Source organism: Perognathus longimembris, chromosome 2 (genome assembly GCF_023159225.1).
Source record: "Perognathus longimembris pacificus isolate PPM17 chromosome 2, ASM2315922v1, whole genome shotgun sequence".
Lineage (NCBI taxonomy): Eukaryota > Metazoa > Chordata > Mammalia > Rodentia > Heteromyidae > Perognathus > Perognathus longimembris.
This window is the reverse complement of record NC_063162.1, coordinates 4,285,265-4,310,075: the sequence shown is the minus strand read 5'-3', so window position 1 is coordinate 4,310,075 and position 24,811 is coordinate 4,285,265. Positions and strand designations below refer to the sequence as shown.

Genomic DNA, 24,811 nt, shown 5'->3' with positions numbered 1-24,811 from the left:
GGTCGGGGCTCACCCTCAGATCCACTGCGAAGTCGCTCACAAACCACTTTTCACAGAGCTGCGCAGATGCTGCATGGGAATTTTTAAAAAAGTATTTGAAAAGTAGAACTTGCATTTCATCCTTTTTTTTTTTTTTTTGAAATCCAAATTCTGGAACACAGATCCATAAATTCCATAAACGTTCATGTCATGCCTTGAATTGCTCATTTTATCTGCAAATGGGTGTCTGAATTGCCTAGTGGCTCGCTGGTAAGGTTTTTATTCACCTACCAACTTGAAAGGCTAGGGAGGTATTTGAAAGCTATTTTGGCATTCTGCACAGGAAGATTATTTAAATTACATTTTCAAGTATGTGCAATACCTACATGAAGCCCAAAGCATGAATGCGAAAATGTGTTTTATATACTTACAAATACATTCTGCTTTATTTTTTTCCTATTAGGGATGGAATGGCTTATTATTTGTTAAGAATGTAAGAATAGTATTTACAAAGTTATCTAAATATAAGTTATAGAGAAAGCTCACCATGACCCTCTGATTTAAATGAAAAAGAAATGCTGGAAAGGATATGATCTATGCCTTCATCTCCAAGCTACACACAAAAAATATAATAACCAGGCTTGGACTCTAGCACCTGAATATTCCATCATGAACCTATGAAAGCTAGAAGTTGCCGCTGAAGAAAAAGAACCATTTCTTTGGAAACTCCTCGGAGCTGCAACCTTGAAGGCGCGAGGCCAGCCCTGGCCCCGCAGCCCTGACAGAGAAAAGGGGGTTGATAAAGCATCCAGGCAAAGAAGCAACATGGCCGCCCTGTAAAGAGGCATTAGCGTTTCCTCCCCTGTGAGCACTGGAAGACAGGGACTGAGATGGTGATGGCTATAGAGATTTCTGCAGAATGTGCTCCTAGAGACAAAGGGAGCTTCCGGGGCTCCTTTTCTTTCTTGCTCATGCCAGAGACGGCAGCTCAGCCGCCTGTATGCCCGGGACCCCGTGTCAGCACGTCCTGAGCGCGGCCGGGCAGGTCTGTGCACAACATCGCTCAGTGTCCTCCGACCATCACGACCATCACCGCCCCACCTCCGAAGCACACCAAGCTAGGTAATGAGCCAGGCCTGCTTCCTGCGAGCTCCCAGCAACTCTGTACCAGGAGGATTCCTTTTAGGGGAAAAGTAGCGTGTCTGATGGAGTGCAGACACCCTCTGGGGCCTGAGATCCTCGCCTACCACAGAGATACATGTATCTTTAGTTTTGCATTAGCCCAGTCCTTCCAGTCCTGCCCTCATATTGGGTGGGATTACAGGTGTGTACCACCTCACCTAGCTTCTGTATTTGTTTTGATTCTCTTCAGAGTAGGCATGCCTAGGACTCCGTACAGAGGAAAAGGTTGAGGTCCGGACAGGTTAGGAGCACTGTGCCTGCAGTTAGGGTGGGACTGACTGCCAGATCACGTTCTCAGCCTGCGCCTGGCTGACCCCAGGGCCCCCCGGCCCCTCCACTCTGCTCCCCCGACTCTCAGCCCCTGAAAACGGAACACACCGAGTGCGTAAGAGGCTGGCCTTCACCCCATGCAGTGGTTGAAAGTGCGTTGGGTTACAGTAACTGGAGAGAGACACTGGAACAGATTTATCAAGAGCATCAGAAAATGAAGTGCTGACATTTCATCCCGTGCAGATCCCCAGTGCGGAGGGACGGGAGCGCATCTGGCAGGAAGCAGAACCCTGTTTGCTTCTGACCTCACACTGAGCGAGTGCCGCTTTCTCCGTGTCAGTCTCGATCCTCTCTTTCTGTAGAACATTCTGCCCGGGCTGGGGAAAGCAGCCGTCAACACTCTGGATTCCCCAGGCATCCTGCTGAGGACCACAGGGGCAAGCGCCACAGTCTCTGGCCACGCATCCTTCCTCCTTCTCTCAGGCCCTTCCAGCGGAGCAGATGGAAGGTTGTGATCTCAGTGAAGTGGCGGGTTTGGCAGGTGTAGCCCAGTCATTCTTATCCTGGTCCCCCCAGAGCTCTTGGAGCAGGGAATCGAGGAGTTGCTAAGTCAGAATCTGATGCCTGACCTTTGTGAGTCCTGAGTGTTTAAGCCACAGCTGCCCTAGTGGTGTGCAATTTGCCATGGTGGTTCCTTTTGCTCTGTGACAAATTGAGCTGTCCCCTTATGCGCCCCCCCCCCCCATCATCGTGATGCAGTATTTATTCTGTTTGGAGATGGGTAATGAAATTCAGAGAGATGTCCTCTCCCTCGGTAGGTTCTTCTGCACAACTCGTCAATACAGGGAGAAGGATCAAGTCAGCTCCTCCTTTCTATCCAGCATCGATATCTAGGTCAGAGCAAGTCACAGCCAGCAGCACTGTGCTGCGCTGGCCGTTGATTCCTGCAGGGGGACACTGAGACCTTTCTCACGGCTTCAGGAGCTGCACCGAATAAATTACACATGTGTGCGCGTGTCATCTACCCGCACACGTAATTCTGAGGCTGCTCCCTGAAGGTTACACACCCGGGTGAACGACGCTGCACACACTTGAGCAAATTCAATGTCCGTGAGCCGTTTCACTGCCCGGCGCAGTGTGCACCCTGTGGATTCGCCTGGAGGAGCCCTGTGCACGTGTGAATGAGGGGCGTGCGGGTGTGTCTGCCAGCCACACGCCTCGGGTCTCCCACACCCGTGGGCTGACCCGAGTTTCAGTTGAGCAGATGTGGCTGCTGCTTTCACAAACCACGTAACTGTGTCCCACACTGTGGCCTGTGGTCCAAATTTACCCACCCCTTGTTTTTGCGAGTAACTCTATGAGTGTGTGCACGTGTGTGTGTGTGAGAGTGTGTGTGCCTACTTGTACTGGGGCTTGAACTCAGACCTCACATTATTGCTTGGCTTTTTCCCTCAATACTGGCCCTTTACCATCTGGGCCACAGCCCCACTTCCAGTTTCTTAGTTTATAAATTAGAGGTCAGAGTCTCATGGACTTTTCTGCCCAGTCTGGCTTTGAACTACAATCCTCAGATCTCAGTCTGCTGAGTAGCTCGGGTTATAGCTGTGAGCCACTGGCATGGGCTTGCGAATAACATTTTTACTGGAACATGACTACATCCATTTGTACACAGATTATCTGTGGCTACATTTAGGATATGATGACACAAACTGTATTATGGCCCTGAAACCTAAACTATTTGCTTTCTGGTTCTCTAAGAAGCCACCTGCTGACTCTGCTATGTAAGAATGCACTTAGAGGTCCTTCCGTTACAGAAGCCCCTTTGTACACGACCCTTTCCCACTTTTCCGTCATTCCTATGGAGTTGAGTAAACATTCAGGTTACTGCACGGGTGCGTTACTAACTCCATCCCTTTGTTCTTGTCTATCTAGCCTTGAAAGCCCAGAGGCACTGCCTCACTGGATTGAACCTGGGGGATGCCCTTGGGTTGAGTTTTTTAGCCAGGGAGTAGTTAGCCTTCGGCTCCTGAGAAGCCATGCTTCCCAGCTGACCAGGCCCCCGACTAGCGAGCAGCCACCGCAGCTGAGTGGCAGGGATTACAGGAAACGGAGTAACTGGCGTTAAAATCCTCCCGTGGCCCACCTTCTTCCCAGTCCAGCCTCACATTCGCTCTGATGTGGTTAGCACACCACAAAGCCCCTGGGGACTCGTGACTTCCTCTCTGCTTCTCCTTCATGTGTCAGCATGTGGTGTGGCCTGGGACCTGCAGGCGACAGAGAAGAACACGGGGAGACCATGGCCCATGCAAGGTGCTGCTTTAGCCTGGGCAAGGATGCATCCGGATCCGTACGTATGTGCTCCTGTCTCATGTCTGCCAGTGCTGTGGCTTGATCTCAGGGCCTGGGTGCTGGCCCTTGGCTTTTCTGCTCTATCCCTTGAGCCATAGCTCCACTTCTGCCTTTCAGGTGGTGAATTGGAGATCTGAGTCTCATGGACTTTACTGCCTTGGCTGGCTTCCAACTGTGATCCTCGTACCTCAGCCTCTAGAAGAGCTAAGGATTACAGGCCTGAGCCACTGGCACCTGGCTCGCTCGATGATATCTTTGAAAATAGCTAGTCGGTCCTTAAGTGTAGTTTCTCACGTGGGTTTCAGATCCGCGTGTAGCAAAGCATCATTGGCCGTTGAGGACATACGAAGACACGAGTGTTTGGCTGGGCAGTCCTGGGAGAAGGCAGAGGGGTTGTCACGCAGGTGCCCTCTGGGCTGCCACGCCTGTGGGATTGCCCAGGTTTGCAGGGTGCTGGCCTGTAGCCCTACTTCTCCTGCCCACAGAGCGTGGTGCGCTTGTGTTCTGAAATCAGTGCCCCGCTTGCCCCCTCCTCTGTCTGCAGTGACCACATTAGTCACGCAGTGGCCTGTGAGACCCTGGACTTCCTGAGAAGAGAAAAGGATCACACGGAGAGCTCTGAAATAGGCCCGCTCTTGGCATTCATGCAAGCCGAGTGATAGAAATACTGCCTGCATTGCATAAAGCAGAGCGATTTCAGGCAATTGCCCACACATTTTACAAGGGAGTAAAAGGCACAGTGTAGAATATGTCTGCATATCTCTCCCTTGGAGAATGCGTCCTCCTGAAAGGCTCTTGCTAGGCCCTGCCTTTATGCCGTGCCCACCGAGTGCTGGCTGTCGGCAGAGGCTTCACAGGTACCACATTTAAGCTAAAAATGCTCCTTCCTCAACAAAGACAAATCCGGAGCTCACCGGGGTTAGGTGACGTGCCTAAGGTGCCCTGTGACCTTTCCGAAATGCACATACGCAGATGGGGCTAATGAAAGAATATCATTAATCTGGAAAATAATTTCGAAAAAAAAAATCCTGAAGGTAGTTCTGTGTCACACAGATTGTTTCCCAGAGTAAGAGCCACCAGGAAGGGCTTCTCAGACAGACTCCATTGTGAAAACAAGTTCTATTGGAGAGATGCACTAAAGACAACAGATACGTTCCAAGAAATGCAGAGGCTAAAGCACGCTGGCCAGACTCACAGAGCATTGTTGGCTTCTCCTGCCCTGTTCTGACGTGATCAGCAACAGCAGACCCAAGCCCTTGCTGGCTCAGGTCAAATGGGGAGGACAGTGGGGAAATTCAGAGGCCAGACTTGTCATTTGGACTCGGTTATGGGCTCTGAGGTGCCTATTCTCACCAAGGCCTTGTTCATGACAGTGAAATTCTATGCAGCGCCCCTTCCTTGGTGTTTAATTGCAGGTGATGTGAAGAGTTGACTCTACCCAGCTTCTGAGCATTCTCGCCAGTTAATGACCTGTAAGCTGTTGGATATTTTCCAAGAACAACTTGGAAAAGGAGAAAACGGTCAAGCAGCTCTTTATCGTGTCACAGGAAGACTATATAATAGTCCATATAATGTAGAGTGTGTTATTCTGGGTTTTACCTTGGTATGCAACTAACATACCCGTTTCCAAACTCAGCTAGGAACATAAAGTAAGCACTATAAATTTACTTTTTGATGGTTCCTCCCCCCCCTTCCCGTTCCGGGATTGGTTGGGTGCTCAGAGGACATTGGGCATTGTGGAACTATGCCTGGGAAACAAGCAGATGCTACCCAAGTGCAGTCAGCTCTTACAGATAGATGTTCCAGCGCAGCACTGCTCTTGGCTGGTCTTTCTCCTCCCCAGAATTCTGCCTGAGGCAGAGGGGCTGGGGGTTCTACTTTGCCATCCTTCCAACGTGGACGAGCGCACTGGGGAATTGGAGATGCTGCGGGTTGAATGGCCTTGGGCAGGGAGGGTGGCCATCCAGGTGGCCGGGGAGGTTGGAACCTCTGGGCTGGCTGCTGCTTGTGTGCACAGGGCTCTAGTGGGGGGGGGGGGGAGGGGAAGATGGCGTTCCAGCACTAGATGAGGCTCTCCTACTGTGTGTTGCTTACTCTGCTTCTGAGTGCTTTTCCGTGCTGGTGATTAATTCTAAAATAAAAGAACCCTGTGCTTGATGTAAGGTGCTGTGTCCTCAGATGGCCGTGAGCTAGGCGTGGTGCCAGGTTTTGATATACAGGAATGAAGGGCTTTTGGTGATGACGGCTACTGTACCTGTGCTTATCCTATGTACGTTGCTAGGAAGCACCTGAAATGTGCTGAGGAGCTGAGTGTTCAGTTTGTACTAATTGTGAGTTGGTGTTTCGGTTAATGGCTGCATAGGCTGGCATCCACTCTATTGGACAGAGAGTTTCCAGGGCTTTAAGGCATAGTATTGGGTGGTAGCCTATATTTTTAGCATATCGCAGGAATGCATTGGTCATGCTAGGCTCCACTCAACTCTTAAGTGTTCCCCCAACTGCCTCCTCCCATCCTGAACATGGCTGGCCCGGAAGACCTTGCTTTTAGCACACACTGTCCCATTGAGACTCATCTGTCACTGGGCTGCACACTTCTGAAGGTCACCTGTGTCGCCCTTGCTGCCCCTGTAGGATGGGCAGGGGGACACAGAGAAGCACAGTGCTACCCAGCTATTCAGAGCCAGCATTCCTGCCCAGATTGGCCTTACTAAACTTAGCAGCACTTTGCTGTGCAAAGACAGTCCCAAACGATCTAGAGCATCCTGGTCTGAAAACCAAGGCCAATACTTGTTCTAGCCATAGAATAAAGGCCGGGCCTATAAGCAGGCTAGGCCTTCTGTAGTGTTTCCCTGGATGCTTAGCAATACAAGCTTTGGCATTCGGTTTTATACCATTTGGTGAACTTTATTCTTTACACGACAACGGTGCTGTCTACCTTTTGTCACTACTTTATGTCCAAGTCAGTGACTAGGTCATTGTTTGTTTTAGTGTGATACTACCAATTCAGCCGAGACACTAGAGCATGGTAGGCAAGTGCTGTGCTTCGGAGTTACGTCCTCCACTGCAGCTTCTAGGTTTTCCATGGGACTGGGACCTAGCGCTCAACAGACTCCCGCTGTGCCCCTCCTCCCCAGCTTCCTGCTAGGTACGAATTCAAGAATGAATGACTGACATGGGGTGAGGATGGAAATGTGATCGATCACAAGATTCAACTAGGCTTCTTCCTGAAAGCTCTGTGATGTTGGTCTACAGCCACACCCCCCTGAAATGCATCCAGTATCATCTGAAAACTCTATAGTATTAGATTGCCCATCAGTCAGCCTCCTGCTTAATTACATTTCGCTAGCAGCTTTTTTTTGGCTTAATAATAACAACTGCAATTTTGTGTAACCTAGAGGCTGGGGGGAGGGGATATTGAGAATGAGCTCATTTTACAGAGTGGCCCCCTGCACGAAGCAGAAGCATCTGGAAGCCAGGGGCAGGTGCTGCACCAGGGGCCTGGCCACTGAAGGCGACACTGGGAACCTCCTTCCTCCCCTGAACTGTCGGGGCCATGTCTTCTCCATTGCCATCGATGTGTAGCGAACTCAAGGCCAGCCGCTGGGGAGCTGCACTCCGGGTGCTTTGCTGCCTCCCGGCCGGCCAGCCCTCCTGCTGCTCCCAGTTCTCTTCCCCCACAGAGCAAGGGTGCAGGTCACGCAAGGCCACAGAACACTGCCTCTGATCCAGTCGCAGAACACAGACTGGAGTGATTCCAGACGCTGGCTAGAGGGAACGCCAATGGGGAGGCTTAGCCGTTTCAATAAAGGCAGGCATCCCGGGGCGCCCCGTGTAGGTGCACAGAGCGAGAACAGCACTGGCGATTTTCTACCTGCCCAACTCCAGTGCCATCCGAAAAAATAGTTTTTCCCTTCCATCATGTGATAGCTTCCCACCTAGAAATAGATCACACTCACCAATGTGTAGTCCTAGCATAAAAGATTAGAGTCAACAAGCCATGTAAAATAGGGGGATGATTTGGGTCCAGGTGAATGAATGCTAGCCACGCTGACCTGAGGACTGCAGCTGGCATGAGCCCTGGTCTTGAAGTCCCTCCTGTGGGACCCTCGTGGCTCTGGGGCTTTGGACCGCAGCCTGCTCACAGAGAGCTGGCGCCTGGGAGCTGGGGTGTGGATGGCCCCCCGGATGAGGAGACACAGCAAGCATACATACCCTTCCCGGTGGGCCTCTCCTTTCTCCAGCTCCTGGATGACCCCCAGGAGCACCTTGATGGTCTCCTGACTGGAGCTGATCAAGTTCTCCATCACCTGAAGCTGGGCCTTCAGGTCCACCACTTCCGTGTGAGGCACAATTTGCTGGCTCTCCTCGCCGGCCGTCGCCGCCGCCGCCGCCGCCGCCGCCTGGGCCGTGGGGCTGGGCTGGGGCCGCGGGGGGGCCCGGCCGCCGCATTCGGGGGCCAGGCACGGCACCGGGGGCGAGCAGGCCGCGGCGGGGCCCTGGGGCCTCTGCAGCCCGTTGAGATGGGCAGCGCGCCTCTGCTCCTCCTCCGCGGGGCAGAGGGACCCCTGGCTGGCGGCGGCAGAGTTTGACAAACCGGGCTCGGGGGTCCTGGCACCGACGGCGGGCGGGTACTCCGCGGCAACCTCGGTCTTAAACACCCTCCCGTGGGCGGGCGGGGGGGGCTCCTCCGAGTCGGGGGTCCCGCCGCCGGGCCTGGCTCTCCCCTCGAGCTGGTGAGCCGGTTCCTCGGAGGGAGGCTGGGAGAAGCTCTGGAGCAGAGGGTCGGGGTGTCCCGGCTCATCCGGGCTCTTCAGGGGCTCTGCGCAGTTCACCCCCAACGGCTGTTCCAGGGCGTTCATGTGCTCGTGGGAGTGGAACACCAAGGCCGTGGTCTTGTGGACCCGCCCCGCGCTGCAGGGCCGCGGGTCTCCCGAGGCTCCGGCCTCGCCGCCTCTCTCCCGGGCATCGGGGAGGAAGCCGTTGTCGTGGCTCCGGCAGGGATCTGCGCCGGGGACCCCTTTGAGGTTCCCTTTCTTCCGGTCCAGGGGGAAGGTCTGGTAGCACTTCTTGAGGTCGGGCGAGGTCTGCACCCCTGTGCTCTTGGTGACGTTGGGGATGGAGCGGCGCGCGGGCACGGTCATGTACTTGCGGTAGGCCGCCCTGCACGACACGGGCCGGGCCTCCGGTCTCTCGGCCCCCGGCCCCGAGGAGGCGGCCGGCTGGGGTTCCCGCTGCTCGTTCTGAGCCTCGCAGATGTCCTTGAAGCGCACCTGCAGGGCCTTGTTCCGCTTCTTGATCTGCCGGTTGGGGTCCAGGGCGTATTTCATCTCCACTTCCACCTCCCGCTCGGGCGTGGTGAGCGCGCAGCTGCCGGAGTCCTTGCTGACCATGGTTCCTGCATGCGGAGACAGCAACACAGGGGTCAGGGGGGAGAAACGCACGCGCCCGCGGCCTCCGACGTCCGGCCGCACCGCCGCGGCCGTCCGCGTCCTAATTAGCGTTAAGCAGGTAGGTCGGCCTTTATGTTAAGGAAAATCAGACGGGCGGGGGGTGGCTGGCGGGCACAGCGGGCTGTGCTTCTCAGATATGAAAGCCTGCTTGGCTTTCTCCAGGTGGGATACTCTCGGTTCTCGTTTGATAGTAATACATGTTTCCCCATTAGGCAAACCGCTTTTACTCTATTCATCAAGAAGCCCAACGCCGCCGCCTTGTCTGCTTTGCAAATTATCTTTTCACATGCGTGTCTCTCCACTCCGTAGACAGATGGTTTACCAAATGCAAACTGTATTTGCTTTCCTTTTTTTAAAAAAAAAACTATGATTGGAATCGAAGAAAGCTGCTGTTTTAAGGACTGACTGAAGACTGGTGGTCCCAAGCAAGTACAGGTGGGCAAGCCCTGTGGGAAGGGACTGACAGACCGTTCGGGCCGGCTGGCCGGCCCGCGCACCCTGGGCCGTGTCAGCACCGGCACCTCACGGCGGGGCAGCGCTTGGCATCTCATGAGTTAACCGCAGCCCCCACGGCACCTTGGGTTTCTCTACCTCTACCAAGATGGCAGCAACGACTTTCTCCTTTGATTCCATGGAGAAGTGGCATTTGCAAATACTTAGAGAGAGAGAGAAAGAGAGGGAGAGAGAGAGAGACATTATTCGTCCTAGAATCAAGTTTTGTGTTTTGATCACCACCTCTGGAAATGAAAACAATGGTAGTTGTTTCACTATTTAAATCCTGAAAGAAGGAAAAAAAAATCGCGAGGCTTTATGTTAATCATGCAAATTCATCCTGGGCTGAATTATTAAATGCAGCTAAAGAGATGCAGGTGGCGGATGGGGCCTCATGGGAAACACCAGCGGGGTGAATGCCTTCACTTTATCAGGCAGACTCACAGCTGCTTATTACACATGGATGGCCTTTCTTCTGGGATGAACGCAAGGCGAGAGGAACTTAGGCAGGTTGTGAGCTAGCCCATGTGCAGCGCGGACCTTGTCTTTGAGAAGCAAAGTCTTCTGGGAAGAACAAGACTGTATAAGGCGCATGCATCCGGAACCAAGTGTCCGGTGAGTCTAGGTCAAACACCACCGATCTACACACCGTGCCCAGTGCCCACAGACCTTATGCTCTCTCCTCACGGGACTAAGCTCCCAGCGGAAAGATCTGGACCAGTTCTAGCTTCTGTGGCGGCCACCCCTTACACGGTCAGCGAGTCTGTGGGTATGTGGGTGAGATGTTCAGCTAGTCCACGTATGAAATACCGTCCTTACAAGTGCCCGTGAAGTCCTGACTACTCAGGAGGCTGAGATCTCAGGACTGCGTTTCAAAGCCAGCCTGGGCAGGAATGTCTGTGAGACTCTTATCTCCAGTAAACCAGCGAAAAGTCAGAAGCGGGGCTCTGGCTCGAGTGATAGAGCACGGCTCTTGAACAGAAAAGCTAAGAAACATTGCCCAGGTCCTCGGTTCAAGATCTACTACTAGCATTAAAAAAAACTTAAAAACCTCCGGAAGGCAAGTGCCAGGACTGCTGTTTCCTGGAGGGAAGTGGGGTTCCGAGGGTGAATGAATGTCACTTGTTCATTTGAGAAGCATGGTCCCTGAGGTGGGACATCGCAAATCAAGGTGGTTTCTAAAAGGCCCAAGGTAGCCATCCACCAGGGCCCCGCGATCCCCCAGTTCCTAGTCCCCCCTGACGCGGCACTGCCGGGAGCAGGTGTGGCGGCTCAGTGAGGAGGAGGAGGAGGAGAAGGACAGAGCCAGCTTCCCTCCTCCATTCCCCTGTGCCTGTCAGGCCGTCGCCAGTGCTTCCTCAACAGAAGGCTCTAGAAGAAAATCAAGTCCGTCATGTAGGCGGAGGACCCACTGGGGCTCCCGTGTGGGTGTCCCAGGATGCGGCCTGTGCAGGGTGGGTCCCCGACAGCAGGCCCTCTCAGCCACCGCACTGCTTGCGGTTAGGGTGGGGCGCTGGCTCTGGCCGTCCTGAACAGTGGCGCTCCTCCCTCCCCGTCCTCACCAGCCTGGCTTCTAAACACCCAGGAGGAGGACACCAGAGAGGACTGTCTGTGAACGTCGCCAGATCAATCCAGGGGGCATCGCCGTGTCTGACATGCCTGTGCTAGCCTGCCTGCCCCGCCCCATTATGCCAGTAGGTTCTGAAAGGCCAGGCTTGTGGAGCGGGCAAAGGGAAGCCTGGTTCCTTTCTAGGTGCTGTGGGTATCTGCACCCCTCTGTCAGCTGAAACTCTACCTACAGGAAGCTTTCTATGGAGGAGACCCAAAGCAAGGACAGACCGTAGGTGCATCAGTCTCCAGGCTGGTTCACAGAGGACAGAAGGACGGGGTGAGCAGGGCGGGGCACGTCTGCCAGCGTAGATAACCGATATCTTTCAGAGGTACTTTTCCCAACAGGTTAAAAAGATGTGCCCAAAGGAAGTTGGTGCCGGGGAAGAGGATGGGAAAATTAAATCTTAACCCTCAGTGCCATCCCATACCGGTGCTGTCCAGGTGTGTCTGAATGCACTGTGCCATCCTTCTGCACAAGGCCTTCGTACTAGGAGAAATTTGAAAGAAAGAGCAGTTTTACAAAAAGCAATTTACTAGTAATTTTTCAGCCTTTTCCCTGCCACTACTGAAAAATGTGTGTCTGAATAAGTTTGTCCTGCTATGCTATTCATCATCACGATTTGCCAGGAACTGCACCGAAATCATTTTCTTACATCATTTCTGCCGGTTTGGAAAGCCATTCTGAGTGTTGGGCCCAACCATTGAACTCATAAAGACAAATCAGAAGAATTAATTGTTGGTGGCTAAATAGTAGTGGTGGAAAAAAAAAATGTGAGCCCTTCTCTTCTTTATGGAGCTGCTAAGTACATGGGATTAATTGCTTTATTTGTAGCACTGGTGGTGGTACTTAGGACATTTAATCAGTTTATTTTGTTTGATGTAGTCCTCACTGGGAAGATACCCAGAAACTCGGGCTGCTGATTTATGTTGACTTCAGATGAGATTATGACTTCCTCTTGATGTCTCGATGGCATTTCCTAGGTGTTTGGGTGGAATTTTCCTCTGCACGAGGAATTACATCTTGGGGGTGGGGGTTATTTATGGTGTCGTGCAGAAGGGGAAAGACTTATCAAGACTGCAAGTAAGGAGGTGATTTTGTCAGGAAAGCAAGTGGAACGGTTTACAGAATAATTGTCCCTTCGACAGTGCAGCCTCCCCACCCGCAGACACCTGCCTGTGCATCCATCCAGCAACGAAAGTGCGTGCTACTGGGTCACACGCATGTTTGAAGCACATAATGTGGTTGTCGCTCTTGTCGCTGTTTTCTGTGACATTACTGGGGTTTGAACTGAGTACCTCTCGGTTAGGCTCGGCTTTTTCATTCAAGGTTGGTGTTCTGCCAGTCGAGCCACACCTCCACTTCCAGCTTTTTGCTGGTTAATTGGAGGTAAGAGTCTCATGGACTTTCCAGTCTGGGCCAGCTGTGAACCATGGTCCTCAGATCTCAGCCCTCCGAATAGCTAGGATAACGGGCCTGAACCTCCAGGGCCTGGCTCTCAATATGGCTTCCTTCAGTGTCCTAACCAGACCTCAGCCTTCCCTGGGCTTTCCTTTCTCACTTTGCCTTCATGGCAAGCTCATGACCTTTGCACTGTAGACCTAGCTCCTCAATCTGAGACATAGTCTTCTCCTTGTCACTTGCTTAGACCACACAGCTAGCGGGCCGCGGGATGCACCCAGCACCTGCGCCTATGAGCTGGGCCCAGACACTGGACTACAGTGTCTCTTGCCACTTGAAACAACTGTAGTCAACCTCCCAAAGCACCCAACAGCTACAACTCCCAAGTTTTCTTGACCTGTTGCCAGCATCACACCTGGCCCAGGAACATAGCTCTCCTGGGAACAGAGACTCAAGCTTAGCACACACCTGGCTGAGAACACACCCTGAGAACATATGTAGCCGAAGAACACATACCTAGATGGAAAGCACACCTGGTCTGAAAACCCAGAATTGGGCTGCGAGCACGCAGCCTGAGACTCCACGCCTCAGGGAGGGCCACCGTGAGTCCGGAGGGAGCCGGAATCCTAGTGGCTTTCGTGACAATGGGTCCCTGGCCAGGTCACCCCCATGCACCATGGACCCACACTTCTGTTCTCACAGTTAATTTCTTGGCTCCGGCGTGGCAGGAGGCACTCACCCCGCTTATTTTTTTTTTCCTGGGAAAACTGTGTTTGCTTCACTGCTGTGTGCTAGCTCAAGGTGAAAGGGTCAAGTCGTGGTGGTGCCCCTCCGGCTCCAGGAGAGTTAGGTTTCAAGTATAAATGTCTTAATTACCTGCAAACTGGATTTCACCATCAAATGCGAGTTTTAAGTATATAAGTCCTGTACTTTTTAGATTTGTGATTTAGATTCACCTCTGCATACGTACTGGTTTAAATTAATAGCTACGATAAAAATGTTCATCTCAACTTACAGGAGTGAATAATGGAAGCAACTAAATGGCTAACAATAGGTAAAAGAGTAAAGTAAATTATGATGTGCATTCACTCAGAGCAGCCGTTAACATGATAATTACAAAGATTATTTAGTATCATGGAAATCCACTCAGGAAATAATATTAAGTGGAAGAAAATAGTCTACCAAATTTTAATGGAATAACAACCCAAAGTGGCTCTGTATCTGGTATTAAACCTTGCGATCTGGGAGAGATCTGTTTGTTCCTATGTTTTCCATTTGTCAGAGTGCAGTGTCATCACCTTGTTTTGTTAACTGCAAGAGCATGGAGTATAGGTGGTACTTCCCTTGAATGTCTGCAACGTATGAACCCTTGATAAAATGAGAAAAGCCCAGAAAAGGCTATGCCTGGGGGTAGGCAGTACCCCAAAGCCATCCATTATTAGTTGGAGAAAGCCTTAATAAGGAAAGAAAAGGAATTACAATTCACTACAGCGTGTGTGTGTTTGAAGACACACACACACACACACAGGCATATATATGTATATATATATATGCACGCATATGTGTGTGAACCTACTTATATATAGGCAGTTATAGATGGATTTAAGTGTTGAGCAGAAGATCTGTTGATACATAAGCAACTTAACTTCTAGGCAGGAGGTACTACTCTTCATTATGCTTGGAAGAGCCCACGAGAGGCCCACAAAAATCTTTGGTCCTGACCAGGCAACTGCGTGACAGTCCATGTAGAAGCTTTTTTTTTTTTCTTTCATATTAACCTTAAGTTTATATTAAGTAAATCCAAATCATAATGTAGATTTTTAGGGTTAACCCTAGGAGGTCCAGGAAACACTTTCCACACTCCCGATAGGAAGCCTCTCCAGTAGGCTCTGTACATCTGAAAACGTCTGCCCTGATTCCCAGGGCTCCGCTCGGCTGAGGTGACGCGGGCGTCAGGGCCCTTGTCCTCTGAAGGGTGGCGCTAGTGAGCAGGGTGGGCTGGCCTACATTTGGGGGGTTGGGGGGGGGAGCATCCGGTACTGTCACTGGAGGTAGCCTAAAAGCCCGGCAAGTGCTCTGAGTGTGGAAGGAGACTGTGAAGTTATTGGTTTTCCTAGTTGCTCTCCCACTGTGAAGACACCTTGGAGTGAAAGACGCTGGCTGGAATTCAAAATTAATTGGGTCAGGATTTTATCCCATATGCCGCAGGAATGCTGGAGCGTTCGGCTCCGAGTGGGGGATTGGTAAAAATGGGAATGCCACTCCGGCTCATCGCTTCCCACGGGGGAAGGCAATTAGGCGGAATCCCACTCGCTCTGCAAACCCCTGTGCGCGGCGAGGGAGGGGAGCGCCTCTGGACTCCCGCTCTGTGAGTCTCCTTTCCTTGGGGGCAAAACCACGTCGGAGAGACTCTGGACTGTGTCTTAGTTAGATCCATTATCCAGTTTAATTTCCTTTAATACACGGAAATGATATTTTTCTAGTCGTTTGTCCTCTTTAGAGGTCACCGATGAAGAGAACTGGAAAGGGGCGACTCGGTGCTTCTGAGGCACTTCTCTGGTGGTGGGGGGCGAGGGGTCGGGAGCGGGGGTCCCGGTGACTGTCCAGCCTGACGTCAGGAAACGGGGCATGCGTGGAGCTTCAGGGCAGGTGTTGTGGCAGAAGGAAAGCCCTATTATATACTTGCTTGTACATAGCCTTCTGTGATTTCAGAACACACATTTCACCATCAAAAAGCCTAGGTCTGAGTATCCTAGCCCCAGAGTCACACATTTGCCTGTTCCTGCGGGGGGGGGGGGGGGAGGGGGCGGGACACAAAGGCAGTGAGCCATGGGTCTCCTGCAGGGCTGGGTGCTGTGGCTTGGGATGGAGGTTCTACACGAACCACAGAATGGCTCTTCCTCTGTGCGGACTTTCCTCTTCACGTGTGTTCCACTATTGACTTAGTTCTGCTAAGTTCCAGCTCATACTGCCATTAACCTTTGCTTGTCTACTGTCCAGACGGAATCTCAATGAGTAGAAGTGAATTAGCCAAATTTTATGATGCTGGTAAAAATCAACTGGAAAGCACGCCCCCTCCGAATTCGTCATTACAGAGATGCAAAAAAAATTACCCTTTCCTTGCAGCTAATCCTCAGCTTTGCTAATCCACAATGGCCAAACAGAGTCCAATACATGTGGTTCCATCAACTCGTCCAATTGGTCAGGAAGCTCAGGAAAGGAGCTGACTGACCTCCATTTCCTCTTCCCTCTCCACGACCAGGCCCGGTACAGACAAGCGAGACCGTGGGCTGTAGTTGGTGAGTGTGGCTCATTAGTACATTAGGTCCCCAAGCCAGAATCCCTGAGTGATTAGCTAAGCACTAATCCGCGGGTCATGTGGGACCCATTAGAGATCAGAGAGTCGGTAGCACACACACAGGTGATGTCCCTCTCTTCATGACGCTTCATGACATTCACTCTTAGGAAACTGATGTCCTGCAACATTCTTGCGACACATGCCAAACACCTTGAGGAAATGCCATATTTTAACCCTCATTATATCTGAAGCTAAATTTATGCCATTAATTTTTTTTCCTCCCAAAGTGACTTGTGTGTGAAAGGAATATACCTTCCCTGCCACGGCCCAGGTTTGATCTCGTGAAGTCATTGGAACAGCCAGGGTGGGATTTCTGCTTTGGGTACCTTCTCAGTAGCGCTGTGTCATTCAGGATTGAGGGTGCTGGCTTCCAGGCCAGGCCCCACGTGTATGGACCATCTACTGTTGTCAGAGGAATCACACACACACACACACACACACACACACACACACACACACAGCATTTCCCTTGGTGTAGCCAACTGCATTGGGCTGTGAATCCAAAAAGAAAGAAGAGCTTGCACACGCCTCAGAATTGGCTTCTGTGTGTAAGAAACAGAATGAAGAGAAAATGATCTCTACCGCCCATGGTCACCATTGTACTATGTGTGTGACATGGAAGCTCCCCTAGATTTCATTGGCTGTGGTCTTGTTAGGGAAGACTGTCTCCCATTGACTTCCCAAGGCTTTCTCCTGATGGGTGGTCTACAAATGAACCAGGGATGGCCCCATCTGGAGTGAAAGCTGAGACTAACCCGTGGCGTGAAATGGAGGAGACTTCTTCCAGGTTCCTTTGGAAGTGTTCAGTGACCCGCGTTGCTTGGGGGGGGGGGGGGGTATGCTGGCCGGGCGGGAAGGCGCAGAGCAGAAGGACTGGTAGCGATTCATTGCAGGTTTGCACAGGGCAGCCTTTAGAACCCAAATGTCATTGTAGGGATGGAGAAGAAGATTTTCTTAAATTTGTATATTGTATTCTTTAGTCTCTGAATCCCAAGAGCTGTCCCAACTTATTACATTCAGTTCCCCCACCATCAATTCTGGTGTCATTTTCTGTGTGACCAGGTCAGTTAGTTCTGTACCTTTCCTTGACTAAGAGCTGTGGTGAAGGTCTCTCTTCTCTGTACATTAAAAAACAAAGGATTAGATATTTAAAAAAAAACATAAAGCTGCATGGCTGCCTCACTAAGTTGCCCTGTGATGTCCTCTCGTGCGTGAGAGCCGCACCGTGTCTGGAAGCTTGGAAGGCTTTGAGGGGCTTCTGGGGAGGTAGGAGAGCCCTGGAATGGCCTCAAACCCGGGAGGGGTCTGTGTCCACACCCAGGGACACAACTGCTGAGCCTCCCTCAGCTGGGCCCTGGCAGGAAGGGCAGCTGGTGGTCATGGCAGTGGTGAACTGCCCTGAGTGGCGCCAACAGGCCCGTCCCTGGCTTAGAGGAGTGGAGAGGCTTCCAGAGCGTTTAGTCTAAGGAGGCCTCCTGGGGGGCACCAGTGCTTTTCCTGGATTCTGCTCCCCAGGGGAGGCCCCCAGAGCCCGTCGTCACCGTCTCCGCTTCCCCGTGCCGCTTCTCCTTCATCGGCCCACCTTCCCCATCACGACCTCGGCCTCCGTGTCCCTGCTGCCCTCACGCTCGCCGTCTTGCAGCTCCAGGTCCCGCGTGCGTCCACCAGCTTCCCCTCTCTGCGGGTTTACACAGGCACACTTCCAAAACCAAGTCCTTCCTTACACTGCCTTTGTGACCCGCCCGGCTTACGTCTCCAGATTTCTATCACTGTTAGAAGGCCTCCAGTTGCTGAGGTCACACCCTTCCCTCCGTCACCCCTCCTTCTCGCCTTCACTTCTTGAGCTGGCTGTCCAGGTCTGAGGCCCCTGGAGAGTCAGTCCTTGGTGATCTCGGTCTTGCCTTGCTTTGCTCCATCCCCTGCAGTCCTGTCTGCTAACTTCCGTGTGTCCCCAGTGAGACACACCCACATGCTGGGGTGACTGGGGCCCTACGGAGGCTGTGTGCACAGAAAGTCCTCCTCAGGGTGCCATCTGCGGTGGGCGGGAGGAGCGGAGAGGGACCCTGGGGACCAGGGCAGCGCACCTGCCATGCGGCAGGTAGGATCGCCACTAAAGGATGCATTGCTTTTCCTTGCCATGTGCCACTTCTGTCAACCGAGAACAAATGACTTTGGTGTGGACAAGGTCCCTCTGAGCCTCCCTTTCTCCTCTGCCCATCCATCCTTCAGTACTTGCTGACTTATTTTAAAACATTATAGCAACCATACAGCGGAGGGCCGTCCATGATATGTCAAGAATGCTTTTTCGGGTAGTCTCTCTATGTCACCTGCAGAATTCTGGACCTTGAGTAGCGATGAGAAAAGGAATGGGATGTGTTCGATTTTAAATAAAACGAGCAGCAGAGATGCTTGTGCTTCTGCAGCTTAGCACTGTTATCTGGAGTTGGGCCGTTGTAGAAATGTTCTCTGTGCTGGTAGGACAGAAAGAGTTGGCACACCCACTCACGAAAATAAGTTGGTGGCCTAGAAATGGCTGTGTTTTGCACTGAATAAAGAAATATACCGTGGACTTTACTACATAATTTTTTTTAAAAAAAAACAACAACAAACAAATGTGACTTGGTAGGAATTATCAGTAGATTTCCTGTATTACCCCACTCTCTGCTAGGATAGGGTGATGGCAAAGTAAATTAAGAATTTAAATCAAACATCTCAATATAGCTTGGAATAGCATAAAAATTTTATGATATGGCATCTTTCCTGGGCTTAGTCTTCTAACAAGCTGTGAAAGAACAATTGTTGACCTTCCGTGGGGAAAACACTGTGGGTGCAGGTCATCTTTGCGGACAGAGGGTGGAGAAACGCACAGGCGGACAGATGGGAAGGAAGGGGAGCTACTCAGGACTGCACTGGAGACACCACAGGTGCCTTCCACCCCCTTCCCTGTGGAAGGCGCAGACATGAGCGGTGGCCCCGGGTCAACTCCGTCAGCTCTCTGGCTGCTGGATGTGTGTCGTAGCACATGCGTGGTAGCCGCCTCCTCTTCAGAGTGGAACTTAACACCTGGTCCTGGGGCAGAGCACACAACAAGGACCGGCCAGGCGGCTAAACTTCTCGCACTGCCTAATGAGCCTACATTTAGTGGAGAGTCCAGGTTGACACTCCTGTGTTTGCATCTGTCCTGCTGTCTGCCCTGCATCTCCTTGGGTCTGTCTGATGTCCTGTGACATCACTGGGCTGAGCAAAAGGGATGAGAACAATGGTGCAGGGCCAAAGAGTCTGTCACTAGATGTGAGGAGCATCGTAGCAACTAAGCAGGACTGAAGGCCTACCGAATGATCCTCCACACACTTTAGAATCCTAAACAGACTTCTTACAGTCCTCAAATGACCCCTTCTGTAGAGAGAGAGCGAGCGAGCGAGCGAGAGAGAGAGTGTGTGTGTGTGTGTGTGTGTGTGTGTGTGTGTATTTAAAGCATGAAGTTGTAGCCTTGTGAGAGGAAAGTCCTGAGCCCAGCTGTTCTCACAGAAGGAAGGGTGCATTTTTCCCTAGCGCACACCCTGGAAAGCTTTGCCCAAGGACCAGGTAGCTAGTCTGTGCAGCAAAGGAGAGAGGGGGAAGGGGAGGGAGGAGACGTGGGGCTGTTGAATGCTTAAAACGTAAAGCAACTTGTGGCACATAACAATAGGGGCAGAGCATTTGCTGAAGAGGAGATGGGTGGATGAATATCTAGGGGAGCAGAGTACTGGCTTGTTTGATTTTAGTTTCTTTCTAGAATGTAGCTGGTCAAGGCGATTTCGGTGGTGGGGGAGAGCTGGTGGCCAGTACGGCTCTTTGTAATGTTCACGTCCTATCCCAGTGAGTTGACGAGCAATCATATTGCAGCTCTAGGGTCAACTCACGAGGCAGACTCACCACAGGAATGTGGCCTATTCCCTAACCTTGGTGAGTCTTTTGTGTTTTGTTTCTGGTTGGAGATGCAATGCTTGCAGAATGCGGTTCTTTTCTAGGAACTCAATGGTCTTTTGTCAACCATGGGTCTGGTCAGAGGTCGGGTCCTAGCACCTTGACTTAGGCTTGGATTTTACAAGCTGGTATGGGACGGGGTGGGAGGGGGAATACTTAAGGTCATCTGGTTGGCATTCTCACATTCCAGGACATTTAATTTCCCTGACCTGGAAATTCTTGGCTACAAGTCCTTCAGTTCTGCAGTTGAAGGGCCAACTGCTTTGCTGGTCCTTCCAGAAGGATCTTGAGGAAGTTACGGTCTCAGAGAGGAAAGGTGGCGATGAGAGGTGACATTGCGTTCCCTTCTGTGTGCTGTCTGTGTTCAGAGCTCCTTCTCCAGAACCCCCCTGAATGACCTATCGCCATTTCTGTGACACAGTGGGAGGCCGGGGCCTGGGTAGCTAGGTCACGTCCCCACGGTCACGTTCTTGGCAGGGCTGTGCATGGAGGCTGGGCCCGTGGCTGGGCGCTCCCCTCTGCCCTGTGTGGAGAGCAGGTCGGCTCTCGGGGGGCCGTGGGTACATCGCCCTCTGAGCTGGGGGCTCACAGGCCCGCACACTTGGAAATGTGTTCCACGCGTGTACAACACTGGGTCCAGTTCACTGGGGAGCAACAGCCAGCGGAAGGTTTGGATTTGAATGGCTTATTGAGAATTGTGTGCTTGCCCTTGATGTTTCCTTGGAATCAGGCATGGCCGTGGTCCCTTTCCTTGACTCTGTGGATAGGGGGTTAGAATTGATGCTTGCACGTACAAGCTTAATGACTGCCAAGAATGCATTTAGGTTATAGAGCAATGTCTACCGCCCACTTACCATTGGCTTCTGGCCCTGGGGTTGGAGTGCCAGCCCTCCAGAGACAGAGCAGGTGACAGTGTTCCCTCCACCCCACCCAGGCCAACCCTGGGTACTGGGGCCACGTTCACAAAGCTACTAAGCCCAGCAAGTAAACTCACAATACACTATGAGGAGAGTTAATGTTACATATGGAGGCAAATAGAAACAGCAAGTATAAAACAAACGAGGATGCAAACTATTGCAGTGCCCCATCAAGCTAACAACCGCCATTAAAACAAACACACAGAATAAATAACTGTGAGCAGCAGCTATCATTCGGGCGCTTAAATGGCCTGAGATGTGAAATTAAAAAATATGGCTGGAAGGTGAGAAATGGATTGTTTCCTGCACTCCTGTGAATTCAAGCTCCGTGTTCACACCTGGGGCGGTGGATCCTGGCCACCCAGTCCACGCTGTGGGCATCTCAGGTTCACGATCAGCTGGACGCTAGTCGTTCACCGTGCGCTCTCAAGGAGAGAGGGCAGAGGCTGTGCGCATTGCTCCTATTGATTGTTGAAAAGGAGTCAACTGGAGATGGGTCCGGCACCTAGATCAATGACGTTGTTATGGCGATGTCAAATTGAAACGTCCAGGCAAAGCAGAGGCCTAGACGGCTAGGTGTCTCCAGTTGGCCCAAGGTTTTTTGGGAAAGCTCTAGTGAACATTCCTTTCAACTCAGAATGCCAGTGTTTGGACTAGGAGAGACTCTCTCTTATTATAGCTTGCTAAGTTTTCTTCTTTCTCCTGGATAATTTCTTATAGTCAATTACTACACCATTACACATCCAAAGGCATTGCTTCCTTACAAAGTCAGCTTGTATCCAAGTGGTGAACTTTTACCACATGAAATGCCCGAGGCTGGACTCAGCGATCAAAAGGCCAAGACTTTGGGAATATTTTTTCTAAATACTGATTAGCCGGATGTAAGGACTGATGGTCAATTTCTGAAAGTAGCCTTCCACTTAACACCCTCTCGGGCCATTTATCCCTTTAGTTCTTACTATATGAAACAAAAATAAATCTATAGAAAGGGACAATTCTTCCACAGTCAGGATTCCCTGAATTTCTAGTAAAATGACTGGCTCTGGTTCCTGTTAATAACTTCATTAAATATTTATTAAAAACCTGTTACTAGATAGTACTCTGCTGCGTACTTTGAGGATTTCTTGGGTTGTGAATGCATGGGTCCATTTTTTCCCCTCATATTTGAATGCATTCTTAACAGAAGTTCTAAGATGTTAGAGATGATGAAAAACTTATTAAAATAATATTTCCAGTTGAAAACGCACTCAGCTTCCAAATAATCACCGTGTTATCCCTCCCCCCCTCCATCTCGCCTGCTGGTTCTTAGACTAAAGTTTCCATTAAAGCCACTTACTCCCTTACCGGCCTGGGGCAGCATCTTTAATTCCTTCTTTTACCAACTGCCAGGTTACCGGAATTTTCCAGTGGATTCTGTCCCCCTCCACGCAGCCCCGGAGCCGCTAGTCACCTTTGGCACTAGTCAATTCTCACTTGTGACACCTTCTCAGCTGGGCTCCAATTCCTTTTCTCTGGTTGATCTCTGGTCTTCTCACGATATCTATTCTTGGTCAAAACATTCAGGGATGGGAGGTGCTCCTGATCTCCTCGCTCCAGCCTGCACCCCTCTGTTGCCGACCCTCACCCCCTGGCCAGTGTCAGTTCTCCCACTCACCCTGGGGTTCCCTTGCTCTGATCAGGACCCCACACGGCTGAAGTCCTAGGATGGCTATTTGCCAGACCCAGAAGTTCAATCCCCCCCTCCCCCTTCATTCTCCAGTCCACCAACCACACTTGCGCCACTTGCTCCTGAACCTCCTCTGCTGCTCCTCCTCCTGGGAGCCTTCAGGTACTTGGCACCGCTTCGTTTCTGCCCCTGGACCTGAGAGTCTCAAATAAGCATCCTTGAGCGCTGGAACGCCTGGGCCCTGGGTCCCTACTCGGTGCCGTTTTCATGACACGCATCTTTGGTGAGCAATTCCAACGGCATATCCACTTTGCCTCTGCCCGCCTCGTTTTAGAACTCAGATTTTTATAGTTCCACTCAATTTTCAAGGATGCTAAAAATCACTTATTACAAAAATAAGCAGATTTCATGAAGCAAAAATGTAGATAATAGGAGTTATCTGCAATATAACCACTAAGAGCACGGGAAGGATTTTTAAAGGGCCAATCGAACAGTACAGGATGCTTCTAGAACAAGGGTACAGGGACCAATGTTACCAGTGGAATGACCTAGAAACACACAGACTCTTGGGTTTCATGGGAGTTGCCAGTGTATATGATGAACCCCGATGGTACTCCTCAGCAGAGCGGCTGACACCAGCCTGGTCTGCCCCCCATGCACACCCCCCCCCCCCACCGCTCCTGGGGTGCTGACGCACAGAGAGAGGGCAATGCTTATTTGCAAAGAGTCCCATAATCTCCTCCATGCCTCTCATAACCAGTAGTTTACAGCCTTTCCTTTTATGACCAAAGCTGGATTATTAAGGATGGAACTGGAATTTCTATAGTAACGGCAGTCTAAACTTCGACCAGTGTTTGGACATGCTGCTGGGATTTTTTTTTTAAATTCATTTTATAGGCTTAACTGGTGTATGTGATTGCACCGTAGCAAGACGGGTGCCTCTCCGGCCTGTTCCTGATCTTGGGATCACGTTGTGCAGAGTCGTATCTGTGGACATACACTATCTCCAGTGTTCAGCTTTGTACTCTGTGAAAGCAATATGCACAAACGAGGGCTTCGGAGAGAGCGTACTTTCAGAATCCCTGTGAAATAGGGTAGGATCCCCAAGGTTTAGGATGGAATTTAAAGAAAGAATTCCTCCTTCTTCTTAATATCCTTAATATCTGCTTCTCTTCAAGCTCATTGTCATCCCTCTACCAATCCGCAGGGAGACACAGGGCTATGGAGCTAGAACAGTTTGCTTTTATGTAGATAGAGGTTTTGTAACTTGATCTTAGTATACCCCCACATGCTTCACCTCACTTCGGGTTTGTGTGAAGTATGGATGATTCTAGTGTGCACAGGATATCCTGGTGACTTAAAAGTAGAGGTGTCTCGGGATAAAGAGATGATCTGTAAAGTGACGGTGTTTTTCAGTCTGAAAGGCAAGGTTCTTGGAGACGCCCTCATGCTTTCAGCGGCTGAAACAAATACATTATCGGACAAAACCCGTAGGTGCGGAACCTGTACCTTGTGTGACGCAGCTGAGCACAGGATGCCGTCTGAACGGCATGGTCACATGACCTCAGCCACCTGCACCACATCTCTGTTTTGTCCTAAAAGTGGAAGGTCCATGTATTTTTAAATAAGCTGATTAAAAGTTCTGCCTTTTTCTTTTTCACCCCAAGTATGGAAAGACGAATTCAAGCTGGGATAGAGACTTTTCTGCCTATTTGTAGGAGAATTTCGGAAAATGGATGTGTTGTCGTGTAATATCAATCATATTAAATTTTTGCCTTAAAATATTGAAGCCACTTCACAATGTTATAAAATATTAACATCAAATATGTGAGGAGACTAAAAAGAATCTGCTTCATAAATTATGTCAGCTAATTTGGGGGTTGAGGAAAGTAGGTCTCTGTGGAATTTGGGAGGGTGAGAGTCAGGTTATGAAGTAACTCTTTGAACTAGTGTTGTGACTTTTCTCCTGGACCGTCCCCACAATGACAGGTGTGTCACTGCTTTGGTCACTGGGATGGCTGATCACCTGGTCCTGCGTGTGCTTAGGTGTGTGTTGGGCGGGGGGGGGGGGGGCTGGTCCAGAGCTTAGAACACATTTCCACAGTGATCCTGTCCCTGGCTCTGAGAAGGCCTGTCCACAGAGGGCTGCTGTGGATTGTTTGTGACCGCTGT

At 51.1% G+C, this 24,811-nt stretch overlaps 2 protein-coding genes across 7 annotated transcripts in view; one reads left to right on the top strand and one right to left on the bottom strand.

Annotated features, from left to right (window-relative positions):
* Dock1 (dedicator of cytokinesis 1) overlaps nucleotides 1–24,811 on the top strand; it is a 407,862-nt gene that overhangs the window by 191,512 nt on the left and 191,539 nt on the right. The window lies entirely within an intron of this gene.
* The window catches only part of Insyn2a (inhibitory synaptic factor 2A), a 57,545-nt gene that overhangs the window by 30,087 nt on the left and 2,647 nt on the right, over nucleotides 1–24,811 (bottom strand). For 3 of the 4 annotated variants that reach the window (XM_048338034.1, XM_048338036.1, XM_048338037.1), the window contains exon 2: nucleotides 7,993–9,175. In XM_048338034.1, coding sequence (XP_048193991.1) covers nucleotides 7,993–9,170 — 1,178 coding nt within the window. In that variant the 5' untranslated portion in view covers nucleotides 9,171–9,175. Of the gene's footprint in view, nucleotides 1–7,992; nucleotides 9,696–24,811 lie in introns of those variants that run through there. The other variant, XM_048338035.1, reaches the window with a different exon arrangement.